This window comes from Oreochromis niloticus, linkage group LG19 (assembly GCF_001858045.2).
Source record: "Oreochromis niloticus isolate F11D_XX linkage group LG19, O_niloticus_UMD_NMBU, whole genome shotgun sequence".
Classification (NCBI taxonomy): Eukaryota; Metazoa; Chordata; class Actinopteri; order Cichliformes; family Cichlidae; genus Oreochromis; species Oreochromis niloticus.
The window spans coordinates 16163220-16176937 of record NC_031983.2 but is presented as its reverse complement, the minus strand read 5'-3'; the positions used below and the strand labels follow the sequence as shown (position 1 = coordinate 16176937).

The 13718-nt window shown below is 43.5% G+C and overlaps 1 protein-coding gene across 8 annotated transcripts in view; it reads right to left on the bottom strand.

Annotated features, from left to right (window-relative positions):
- meis2a (Meis homeobox 2a) overlaps positions 1–13718 on the bottom strand; it is a 78111-nt gene that overhangs the window by 51814 nt on the left and 12579 nt on the right. For all 8 annotated transcript variants that reach the window (XM_003442947.5, XM_005477175.4, XM_003442948.5 and 5 more), the window contains one exon: positions 12840–12954. In XM_003442947.5, coding sequence (XP_003442995.1) covers positions 12840–12954 — 115 coding nt within the window. The remainder of the gene's footprint in view (positions 1–12839; positions 12955–13718) is intronic.

Genomic DNA, 13718 nt, shown 5'->3' with positions numbered 1-13718 from the left:
GGGAGTCAAGGACAGTCCGTTTACAGGCTTTGGGCCAGGGTCAAGGGCTGCGATGGGTGGATGTCAGTGGCAGCGACGGCAGAGCTGCCAAGATTATTTTGAAACAGGGGATACTTCCTGCATGGCTTCTCTTTCCATACACCATTAATTTCATTCTAATTCACCTTCTGCTTTGGTTTTTAGTCTAATGTTATACCCCAAAAATATATTTTTTAAAATATACAACAAGAATGTGGTATGCTGTTTTTCAAGTCTTACACCAACTTCCCCCATCTCTTATTCCCCCCTCCCCATTTCACAATACCAGTGGTGTCTCAGTCTTAGTAGAGGAATGTCCGGCTTGATGGCTGCAACAGCGGGAATGTCCCGTTCTAGTCGGCTTTCGCACCAGAGATTTCAAATTTAATACCCTTTCGTCCCATCCCTGCAAAGACAGGAATTTGGTGGGAAGGGAATGTAGTGGGGTAGGGGTGGGGGTATAAAAGAGTGCAATACAGTCAGTGTATTAAGGGCAGGGGGAAAGGAGTGAGATGAATATTGTAGGTATATGACAAAGAGCTGATAAGGTAAGGAACGGGATAATAAGAAAGCGTTTTGGTTGGAAGGAGGGGTCAGAAAGAGAAAGGTGGAGGAGGAGGAGAGCAGCACAGGGCTGGGGTAAACTCCCACAGTTCCTCATTACATGGAGCTGAAATGATCCTCCTGACACCTGAGCTGTAACCAAGAGATTACAGAATTGATGAATCCTTGGTTTAAAATGCAGCTGTTTTATTCTGCTTTAGTAATTAATTCTTTTTCCGATAGTATATTGATTAAGCGTAGCCCCTGATAAAGTTCAAACCGAGAGAGATCCCTCCAGGGTTTTGGGTTGGCCTGCTCTAGAGAGCCAATGAAAACTTCCTCCCTTCACCTGCATCTCTCTTTCTGTCAGAGCAGTTTACCCTCATAAATTAGTCAGATCTTTGTGGAGTGAAGATCTCGCTAAGTTGATACTTGCTTTGTCTGCCTCTTGCTGATACTTCACTCTTATTATTATCCAATCACACCAACACAAATGCAGATGCCCTTACTGACAAGTATATATTACACAGCTCACCAAAACGTTAATTTGAGAGTTATCTTGTGCTTTACTGAGAGACAACACCTGTCTATTGATTCCTTTGGTTCGTTTGCCCTCCTTCCTTGGCTCTAACTCTCACCGAGCGAGGCACTCGTGGCATACTGAATGTCAGTATTTTTTTGTTTTGTTTTTCACTTTTTCGTTTTTTCTTTCATATTTTTTTTTTCATCGCTGCATTTTCCATACAGCTGTGAGTGAGAGTGTGATCAACAGAGGGTAGAACGGATCTCTCCGGGGAGTCAACTAGCAGAGAAATCAGATACAGCTTTACAAGAGACTCAGCCGCTCATGTCTTGTCAAGACCCCTCACCTAACGGCTTCTTTACAAGTCAATAACCAGGGCCTAGTGTCCTCCACTGGGCCTTGGCACACATTCACCTCATCCTATAGGAAGCAAAGGTGGGGAGGGGGAGGGGGTAGTTTCAGAGCCTTTTTTTATTTTTATTTTTGCTAATTTTATATGAATAATGCTAGAGTTTCAATTTGAAACTCATACAGATAGATGCTGTGGTGGAACATAAAATATAGACCCCCCCCCCCAACAACGCCGTAATAAATAGTGACAAATAATTGGTGATCTCACGAAAAAAGAACAGACAGAATCCTTTTTTTAATATCAAGAACTAATGAATGAGTGAATGAATTATGTAGGGAGAGGAGAAAGATAATTAGAAAATGGAAGTAGTGCTTAATACATTTACAGACTATTTCCTTTTGTTAATGGGACCGCAGCACGCGCAGAGAGGGTTTTGACGAGGCTAGTACTGACTGTCCGCCTTGCTCCTTAAAGTAAATCCAGCAGGTCATTTCATTAAGGCCCAATTCTGTGGCGCTAATTTTGATTTTAGGGGCTTGACAGCTGTTGGAAGTGGAAATTGCGATGGTACGATGGTTGAGAGAGGAGCCTATTATGCCAGTGAAAAATACAAATTGCAAAGCCACTTCAAATTGGTGCCAATCTGCTACGCTGACCCACCAAAAGTCGCACTTCATCACAGTCTACGTGATGTTAGCTGCGTGTAAAGACAGAATAAGAGCCAATTACTGTTTTTTTGAAGAAACCCCCCCCCAAAAAAACAACTTACATATACTTTTCAACAGTAATGTTTTCCTTTTTTCAGTAATAGGAATAAGAAAGGCATCAACATATGTATTTACTGAATGTGTGTCCCACAATTTTGACATAAGGGACTGTCACAAACTATAGCTGCAGGAATTACTGAAATGAACTGCTATCACAATTATTGCTGATTCAGCAGTTTCATAAAGGTAGGGTTGTACGCTTTCTATTTTCCTTGAAGCTCAGTGCATACCTATCAATTCTCCCTCACATAGCACGGTCAACAGATGGACGTGACACATGCTTTGAGCTCCTAATTGCCTTGCCTCACAAGTTAATATGCAGCATTAGAGTTCCAGAAGGAAGGAAAAAAGCTCTTCGTCTGATGCTATTAATTAGCAGTGTTCTATAGCTCTCAGCTTTTTGAAGCTCTCCATCTCCTTTTGTTTCGCCCTCTTTTTTTCTTTTCTTCTTCTTTTTTTTTGTGGGGCCTAGCTATTGACTTTTCAATTTTCCCCTCACATCCACCCACTGCAATAGCAGTAGCGCCAGTGCTTCTAGTGTGGTAGCCAACCCAACAATACCCCCAAGCCTACTCTCCGAGACGCTGGCTGGGGAGCCCTGAGAGCCGGGCCAGGCCTACAGCTCCCACCAGCCCACCACTCACTCCCCATGAGACCAAAATCAAAGAGAGAGGCCCTTAAAATATAACCATGGGTATAATGAGGGTGCTCCAAAGAACAATAAGCATATACACCAAAGGAAAAATGAGAGTAGGAGTACAAAAGAAAGATGGAGAAAACTATAGGAATGTTGGCTCGCAAGTGTTCTTGAGAAGTGAACAGCAGTGAGAGGATGAGGGGGGAAAAACACAACCCGATAGTGTGCTGTTGGAGAGAGGGCAAAGGGCCACAGCCAGTGGTGATGGTAGCCGGGGCCACGCATCTATCCAACCATGTATCTGAACCCGAAACAACAAGGGGGTCTGCCGCATGCCTCTGGAGCCGAAGGGAGCCAAAGGGAGCACGACTAATTTCTGCACAACAATAGGGCTGGATGAGCGCCCACACAATGGCAGGTGCTTTGAATAGCAGCAGGGCCCTTGCAGCGGGGATCTTCTCCTCTCTCACTCCGAGGGCTTGGGCTCTGGCTTGTGTAACCTTTCATTTTCAACCAGGCTTCCTTTTGACTCATAAAGGATGAAAATGATCTCATGGGGGGCCAAAGGAGTAAGAGACAGCCAGGCCTGTGAGGCACTATTCAGACCAAGTCCATCTGTGTTTTCTGTTACATCTTCTCTGCCTCTTGTTTCTTTCCCTCCCTCTCTTTCTCATATTCAGTTCCTTTTTTTTTCCAGCATCCATCGCTTCCTTACTTGTTAACTTGCCTCAATATAAATCGCACTTTTTTTCTGCCTCATTTTCTTTCTTTATTGACTGTATGTTGGGTTGTTCTTTTTCTGTGGTGGTTGTGTTTGTTGTGCTGCTCCTGGGCTGTCCTGTAGGCCAAGATGCAGTGGAAAAGGCAGTTTTCCCCCCACCTTAAGAGCATTTTTTCCAAGGTCACAAGGTCAGGCTTCACAGATGTCTCCTGCAGACACTCAGTTGTCTACAGACTGTATCCCTGGGAGTAAGCACTTGCGCTAAACAATGCAGCTTTCCCTTCACTTTGGAAAATATTACAGTTCTTTCCTTTTTGTCTTGCTTTTTCTTGCCTTTCTTGTTTTCATTGCTTTATTTTTGAATGAAGCACCAAAGTGAGTGCAATTTTTTCCAAGGTGGGGGTTTCTGTCTTGAGATAATGAACGAAAGCACTGGTTATCACAAGATAGTGGTGTTTTCTTGCTGCTTTCATTCCTTTAAATACTCCCCGTCTCCCTAAGTTTCCTCCAATTGTTCTAATGGGGCCTTAGTCATCCTTGCCTGATGGCAGAGGGAAAGATGCTTTTAAAAGTCTTTTTCTTCTCTTCGTATGTGTTGCCAGGAGAGAAAAATGAAAACATGTAGTAACTGTCCTAAAATCCACACTGATAGACAGATACAAAACAAAAAACCCTTGAGTAAGCAGGGTTGAAGGCAAACAAAGAGAAACCCTAAATGAACAGAAAGACAATATTTGAACTCGAACATCTCTGTGTAGCCTCAATCTTGCAAGAAAAAAAAAGATGTAGAAAAGAAAATTCCTGAGCTAAACAGCTTTCATTAAAGTGAAATCAGCTTGTGCTTTTTTTAGGGGGTGGAGCGTGACACTGGTAAAAGGGAAGCGATTGCACCATTTACCATGCAAGTTCTGCCTCAGAACATGGAAATGTGTGTAATTGGAACAACATTTTAAAAATACAGGCACTGAGCTATCCTTGAATATCTCACTCCTTTTCATCTCGCTTTCTCTTGTTCCTTTTTCTGTTCCTTCGTTTGATATGGTGTTCTTGCTTCCCCCTCCAAACATCTCCTCTGTATTCTGCAAATTGATAACCCTCTAAATGAATTATGGTAAATGCATAATGAAGGTTTTCTCAGCTTCAGCCCTGCAGCCAGCCAGGATGGAGCATCTCGTTTGGCATGTTTGATTCGTTTTGTTGCGCATTTAGCCCCAGTGTTCCTTCGGAGTGTTCACTGCTTGGGGCATGTAAATAAGAAATTATCCTTGCTGACTAACATGGCTAATACCTCCTCTGGGGTAATCAAAAATTATTAGACGCTTGCTTCCAATAAACATTAGGGCTCATGGCACTAACCACTGTCAAATCGCTCACCTCCGCCTGCTCCCCAATAGCCATAAAATGGGTGAACAAAAGTGATCAGGTGTGGAAAAAGCACCCTGGCTACACGGAAACTGAGAGACCGCGGGACTGCTATTATGCCTAAAAAAGCAGCCCTTGGCTTTAAGAGTCATTAAAGCATGTACTAGAGTGGGAATCAGACTAGAAAATGAGCTTATCTTGCATAAAGCCCTCAAAAGCTTTGCATAAACGTGAAAGATGTGTGCGTGAAAATCAGCAGCAGAGAGAAGGAACTCGGATTGTAACACACTTCCTTTATCGTCCTCCCACTCTTTTGGATGGTGGCAGCACGGTTAAAGCACTACCTGTAGGGTATAGCTGCTTTGCTCAGTTCCAAATATGCTTTAGTGTCTAAACCCTGGTTTACGCAAGAGAAAAAAAACCACACAGCAAGTGAACAAGCTTTAGCTAGCCTTGCTAAGCCACTCTACTCAACCATGTGCTGTCTTTTGGAGGGACCTTTGCTGTGATGTGCAGTTTTGACATCAGGGGGAGGAGAACTGGGAGGGTGGGGGTGGTGAAAGAGATTAAAGAGCCAAGGGAGGCAGAAGAAAGAAATGAAAGTAAAAGAGCGCAAGGCCCATTGGTCAAACACAAAGGGGAAGAGAGGGAAAGGACATTTGAAGTCGGGGTTAAACTCCAAATAAGCACACCTTAAACTGGCTCATGTAAGCTAGCAGTCAAGGTTTTTGGAGTTTCCCTGCAGGTGTGCCTTTGACAGACTTGGCCCCCATAACCTCTCTCTGATCTAGAACGGGGCCTGGGGTTGGACACAGAAACTAGTGGCATCTTGCTGTCTCTCTCTCTCTCTCTCACACGCACACACACATGCTTACATTCTCTATAAACACACACGCACACACCAACACACTGCCAGACAAGGGGAAAACAAATCTGGTGAGGACTAAAGCAATTGGATTATCACCTCTTAAGGGTGACTTCTTGGCTGACCCCCTTCAGGCTAGCCTGCTGAAACAAGACTGAAAATTTCCTGGGAAAACACTCTCTCCCTTTAAAGAAACGAAGCACTGACGTCCTCGTGAAAATGCAGCAGCGGCAGCATTAATGGACATGGAAATGCCCTTTGGGGCATGCGCTCAAATCCCTTTTAGCCATATTACATCAGACCCTTGTGCACTTCTCATCATCACCACATGCGCTGGTGTAATCAGCAATGGAACAAGGGTGTGTAAACCCACTGTATAATGAACTGATACAACAGCATTGCACTGTCTTTGTTTTTGCCTAAAGCCTTTGGGTAAAAGAATGAAAAAGCCACTCCCCTCCTTTTACTGGAGTTCAATCCTGATTACTTCCCTGCAACACCGTTTCCTCTGTGCTTTTTAGCTATGCTCAGCTCACTCCCAGTTAAGCTGGTCTTCATCTACTTCTCACAGAAACAGAGGAAAAGAAAGAGAGAAAGAAAAATCTCCCCTAAGTTTCCCCTTAATGGCGTGAAACAGAAATTCTCCTCAGCTGCTGTCAGAATAATCTAGATAATTTTTTCCCTATGTTCTCCAAACATTAGTTTGCACATTAGGCTGACACAGTAAAGACGTTTTTCCTGTGGCGTGGGCTCAGTACCTGGCCAGGTTGGGCTGGGCCAAGTCACACCAGAGGCCTGTTTGTGATTATGGATCAGAGTGAAAGGAGCCAGAACAGTACTGAGGCAGAGGTCAGTGGATAGAGGGGAAAAACCATAAGGAGAAAAGAGATGCTAAGAGAAAAAGGGAGCGTGGATGGAAGACCAAGAGGTGGTGATGGTGGTAATACTGTGGGAAGCCTATGTTACTGGAAACTGGCTGTATTGACAGTTTTTATTCTTTTACATTACCTTTTTTTCCAGTCTTTTAAGCTATAGCACAGGGTCAGAAGAAAGACAGAGAAACCCAAAAAAAAGAACGAAGAGAGAGAGCGGAAGGGAGGAAGGAAAGTGGGAGCTGAGGGAGCTGATCATTCTCTTTAATCACATTTTGGATGAGGGCCAGGTAGTCTGCGGAACTGAGAGCGAGACAGAGAAGGGTGAGTGAGGAGAGGAGTACGAGGGAGTCAGTAAGTGAGGGAGGGGGTGGGAGAAAGAGAAGAGGAGAGAGATGGAGGAACAAATGGAAAGAAAGGGGGAGAGAGAGGATGGGAAAGGGACTTATGGAGAGAGGGGATGAGCCTGAGAGCAGAGACCCTTGAAACAGCTTGAAGTGCAGCAGTGCTTAGGCAAGTGTGCACATATGCCCGCACATTCTATGTCTATATGTGTGTGTGTGTGTGCAAGAGAGAGTGACAGCCATTCCCGTAAATGCCCGCGAATGCTGAATCCAGCAAGAATCTGGTGTTAGAGCCGAGGCTAGGAGAGATCCATTTTAAAACTATGTGCATTAACTATACTTTTCCCCATAGATTAAGCACTCCACATGAATAATTTAGTCTCTTTTATGCTAATGGGATCATGAAAGTATCCCCTCTGTACCATGTTTTCTCCCCCCGCACAGCAACTCTTCTCAGCTTTCAACAATGGCCCTGCCCCTTCCCAACAAACCATCAGACAGACATATTGCACTCTTTCCATAACAGACACCTGACTAACATGTGACTGACATGCAGCGGCATGGCTAAAGCTGAGCACGGTAGCTCATTGAGAAACGTTGTAGCATTGTTTGTTTTGTCATTAAGCAAGTATACCTTTGGTTTATGTTAAGTGCGGGCTACTGACTGAGCTCCAACGAGCTGTATGCGCGTCATGGCTGCACATACTCATGTTTATGCTATCTCCCTGCTGATCTGGTTGTGTAAATGGCCACAGAGCCATATTACTCTTAAACTTTCTTTGCTTTTCTGTGGTTCTCTGTTTTCTTTTGAGAGAGGAAGTGGACATATCCTGTGTGTTTATGTGCCTTTTCAGCCCTTTTTGTTCAGCCTCTGCCATCGCACACTAAAAAACACCCATGCGCACATGCGAAAACCTTGTTGCTTCAGCATTGTGTTGTGGTGAGGTGGGGGCACTGTGTAAAAAATTATCAGTGCTCCAACAGCTGGGAGTGAGAGCCATGAAACAGCAGGGCTTGGGCCTGCTTTATTGTTTATCTGTTGTTTATGGGCCAGTGTTCAGCTTTAATTACTACACTAAATTAAACTCTAACAGGCACTTAGAAGGAACCAGCTAACACATGCACATGCATACAACCTCCACCCCCAACCAAATACACACGCACGCAAATTATGCATTGTAAATACACAGACACACCTCAACGATCACTCCAGAGCTGGAGTATAGGCTACTAAAATGCAACAAGGTTTCCATCTTGTGTTTACCAAAGATTGCTGTGTTTTTTTCTAATGTGATTACATGTTCTTTCTTTTTCTACCTGCACATTTGCCCTGAGAAATACTGTATAAAAGAGAAAAAAAAAGCAAAGCCAAAGGTCTGGAAACTATAAGATCCAACAGGGCTTGTTCATGCTGGGACACAAGGAGCTGAGTCCCCAACAGGAATGACCTCTTTCTAGTGAGCTCAACCACAAAGACCTTGCTGATTGGGGCCCCTAGCCAGGGCCAAACGAACTCACCACACTCCCTACGCATACACATATACACACACAAACACAATCGTACCACAACACCATCAAGCGCAACATGCTCCCTTGGAGCTGAACACTCAAGCTCTCCCTCTCTCTCCTCCCTTTCTCTCCATCTCTGCCTCTCTCAGTCTCTCTGGGGAGTCGGTCTATCCGCAGAGCGTGGGGATTGTTCAATTGCTGAGAAAATGTACAAAATGCTTTCTCCTCTCTTCTGTTGAGCCTTGTCCGTCTACAGTAGAATCTTGGAACAGTACAGAAAGCCCCTTTGCTCGGCACTCAAGATGTCAACGTGGATTTGGTCTTCATGCATAGCTAATAATTACAAGTGTGGACTGGAGCTGCGGCATGCTCAAACGCACACACACACACATATACACATACAGAAGGAGGGCAAACGCATTACCTACCATGCTGAATCAGTGTTGGGGATTTACTGTTCATGACTGAGTGCATTTGACTTTACTGTGTTTGGTGTGGGCATACGTGTAGAGTATTTCATCACACTGCTCCATCACACTTTGGGTGCTTACCATATAACAGACACCTGCTTGGAAACGAGTGCTATCTTAAGGCACGCACATTCATCAAGTTTACCTCCCTGCAACTGATGTCTATGATGTTTCAAGATAAGCTTGGAAAAGCTCCAAAGGACTGTTAATCAAAATGATGTGAATGCAGAGCCAGTGTAGTTATTGTGTGTTACTTTCTGAACCGGCTCCCCTTGTATTTATTTATCTAGCTAGAACATAGGGAGTCACTCTCTGAGAGTCAGAGCGTTGATTTTGCCCCGAGGGCGATAACTCATATTTTCTTTTTTGGAGGGAAATTCTGAGAAAAGTATTATTTTTTTTAAGTCTGTTAAGCGGAGGGATTAGGGTAAGGATGCAGATCTGAGAATTGTACAGAAAACTTTTTTTTTAATATGTGTCAGAACCTTAGCTGGCAATCTTTACTGACAGCTACGAACATGCTTCACCTTGGTTTTCTGCTCGACAATAAATTATTCCACACGAGGGATAATACATATTTGCGCACTTGTTAAATTGCTTTTTGGCGCAGGTTCAGAACAACGCTCAGCACTGAGATACAAGCCAAAGACTTTAGAAGAGGACTGTGTTCAAAGCGACCCTCTTGAGTCCTGTATGACGGTGCTTACAGCACTTTAAAAAAAGAAAGAAAAAGAAACAAGCGAGTGATACAGACGTTTATTCTCGTGTACATCCTCTAACAGAGAAAGGCAGAAAAAAGCTAGTCTTTAAAGTAAAAGTGGACTTGGTCACTGTCAGAAATCCTTTGATATTTCTGGGACAAATGGACTGGTTTCATATTTCATGGAAGGATGTTTCTAGATTAAAATTTGATTTCAATGTTTCTCAAGCACGGATAGAACACACCTTTCAAGAGGGAAGACGGCAGAAAAAAAAAGTTGATGTTTTTCTTGGCAGCCGAAACCTAAAAGCGCCGTAGATCTCACGCACTCTTTTACTCTGCTCCTCTCTCACTTTCTCCCATCTATTCTGTCTTCCTCAACCGATCCACATTGTCACCCCTTTTAACAGGGGCCAAGCTGTTAAAGACCCCATTACTGAAGTGAAGCCCACATTTCACATTTTCTCTGTGGACTTGAGAGTGCGGACTACAAATTTTATGTTGAAATGTATCGAGATAGGAGGCGAGATCATGCATGGAGCGGAGTGGAGGAGAAGAGAGGTGAGGAGGGAAAGGTGGAGAGGTTGGAGAGGGAAGGCTCTGTCAGAATGGAAGGGCCAGAGTCGGGAGTCAGCGAGCGCTTCAAGCGTTAACGTAATTGCAAGAATGTGAAAAATGAGGCGGTGGGGCTCCCGAGCGAAGCGAAAGGTCAGAGCATGCCTCACACAAAACAACTGGCTAGAGGACGGCCTCATTAGACCATTAAATCAGCTGCCCTTGGTCTTTTTCCCTTTTACTCTCTTAGTCATTTTTCCTCCCTGATCCTACTTTTTCACCTTCTCTGCTCTTTAACCTCTGTACTTCAGTGATTCTTCAGCTTTGTTCAAATCTCCACTTCTCTTCTAAGCTGCTTAGTTTGTGTTTTTTCTAACCGCTAAATATTTTTGAGCTGGTGGATCTTGCATTTAACACTCAGTGCAGGTCAGGCTCTGGCCCTGATCTAGTCTAGGTCTATCTTGGCCCAGAACGCGGTGCTATACCGTAACTGTCTTTGGCCGGTATTGATTGGCTGTTACTGGATACGGTGGGGAAAGGAGTCGATAAGTGCTCTGTGGATTACAGGTCACTTGTACTTATGTGTGTAAGATAATCAATAGGCAGTGCATTTCTTTCTCTCATCCCCTTCCTCTTTCGGTTGCTCTTCATCTCCCGTGCTTCTTTTGCAATTACAAAGAGGAGTGCAAAAACTCTACGTGTGCTCTGTCCTCTGATCTGTCATGCTGTGTTTTTAACTAATACTATGACTTCAAAGCAGAAAATCCATTTAACTCACAGCAATTTCTTGGATTTTTCTTTTCGAAAGTTTTAAGTATAGTTCAACTCATATATCACTTGGCCAGTAAAATCGGCCTATATTTGTCGATGCCGAATATATTAGTACTCTCTGATATATACGTATATTTTTTGCATAACATAATGCAGAAAATGTCATCACATAGTTTGTCCGGCAGAGCAGCTCTGTCTGCATTGCTGATACTCTCAGCACTGTCTGCGGAGCACATGTAGCAGATTAGCATTAGAGCTGAGCAGACGGTTTTGCAGAGTAAGTTTCCACCTAGTTTGCTCTTAAATAAATAAACAACAATGTCATCATTTTCAATATAACCCTAGCATACTGTGCGTATACCTACGTGTATGAAAATGAAGTATATCTGCTAATGTACAGATACTGTATTTGCAAGATCCAGTATTAATCAGGGTCCTAGTTTTAAGACATTTGTTGCATTTAACAAAAATGTCCTGTTTATGCTGTCTGCGAGCATGCAGGGCACTCTGTAGTTTCTTTAACCAACAGATAGTTCTGCATCTGTCACAGGAAGAGGAAAAACAATGCCTAACTAGATTTATTAAGGGACGCATTATTATCAATTATTCTTTCCTTGTACAGTGTTACTGAGACATATCCTATTACTTTACCAGTCTTAGTTATCTTTCCAACCAGGCTGTGATCCAACTAGTTCTGACACAACTGACCACAGATGTCTGCTGTGGTCAGTAATGTTTCAGAGGCTTCCGTCTAAGGAGCAGGAGATGATTTAAATAGCCCCACCGCAAAGTACACATCATCAATGCATTTGACTGCTTATTGGCAAAATGGTAGCACAGAACAGGCAGACCGAGCAGCTTTGCTCTGTGAGCGAGCTGGTATCGGTGTGTATCTGAGTCTGCTTCTGTGTTTAGACAGCGTGATGAAATTTCATGAAAAACTCTGGACACTGCCAGAGGGCACCCATGGATACAGAAAGAGACCCACAAAAGCACACATCTCTGGTGCATTCAAAACAAGATGAAGACAAGAGAAGTGGGGTCAGGAACTCTTCATCTGCTCTCTCGGTTCAGGCAGCAGATTTCACTTTTAATCTACTTTAATTTCACAAGAATTTAACGCTTGCTCTCATATATAAACTTATATAAACCTAACAGCACCTACATTTGACAATTTTCATGTCAAAACTGATACCGACCGTGACAAAAATACGAGGCAGGTCGCTGTGACTCAAACACACTATCTGTATTAAATTCAAATGCATTTGTTTTGAAATGCATTATAAGTGTTTGGCAGGTCGTGTAGTAGATAACACAAGGCTCAGTGAGACATAATTAGGGGCTGTTGTGCAGGCAAAGTTAATATGGTTTAAATTCAAGAAAGAACTGGCAGAAATATACTATTAATCACCAGCTTTTGTTCAGCTCTCTAAATAGCAACACTTTGGAAAGCCTTTTACTAGGTTGGTATGGTATTCCACTGGCTGTTGGTGGTATTTCAGTGCGAGTACAACAGTGGATAAGCATGTTCATTTTTAGGTGTGACTGTGTTTACATGGATGCCAGTCAAAAAATTGGATAATCCAAAGTGCAAAAGGAAAAGGACTGGGACACGTGTAAAGAGAGATGTGCCACCTATTCACTATAGAGCTCACATTAGACAGGGTTAAAGTGAAGAGTTGGCAAATCCCTCCATGCGCGATGATTAATATGTCCTGCATAAATCTATGTATGTTTATGTGCTTGGGCTTGAGCGCAAAACTAGACCAATGTGTGCGCATGTGTTACGAATGTGCATGCATGTGCATGCCCATTTCTGTACTGACTCACCTTGCTCACTGCTGTTGTCACCGCTTTGTGAAGCATGTCCCCCGCTGGAGGGCCCCGGTGTGCCGGCTGAGTGTGTGGAGGTGGCGTCATCGTGGTCTCTCCAGGAAGCTGGGTTCTGAGGTTTGAAAAAGGAGAAAGCGAGCGTGGGATCCATCCATCCATCCGTGCATCCAACCACATTCCCCATCCAAACCACAAACCAGGAGCAGAGAGAGAGCAGGGAGGGGGCGAAGTTGGAGGAGAAGAAGATAGAGAGGAAAGGAACACAGAGAGAGAGAGTTCATATGAGAATGCTGGAAATGTGAAAGTGACATCTGTAAGAGTCTAAATGCATTGTGAAGGTCCTTGGCCTGTTTGTTTCCGCAGCTTTTTTTTCCTCCTTTTTTTCTCAGCTAGCAGATAATCAAAGTAGCTACAGTGATTGAATAGAAACAAACGAATGCACCGACGCAACTGGCTATAAGTCAAAACACTGTAATCAAAGTGTTTCATTAATGTATGAGGGCAAAACAAAGCACCGTTAATGTGGCATTTGATTTTGAACATTGCAAGTAGAGCGCTTGTGAGTAATAGTCTAAACACATATGGCGGAGCCCAGTGCAGTTCATTTGTACCATAACCAATTGAGACTTCCGTGTCAAGTGAGAAATATAGAGGTAAAAAGTCCAAACACACCACAGCCGCCATTAATCATTACCACTGTCAGAAATGAAAATAAGATATGACAGTGATTCTCCTGCTAATCTGCCAAAAATGTGTACACGCCCACGCTGACATACACACACGCCCACAGAGGCTTGCTGAAATACACTTATGCACACATGCTAATGACATAATAGAGCAAGAAGTATAAACACAGATGCACGCACACTCACTTTC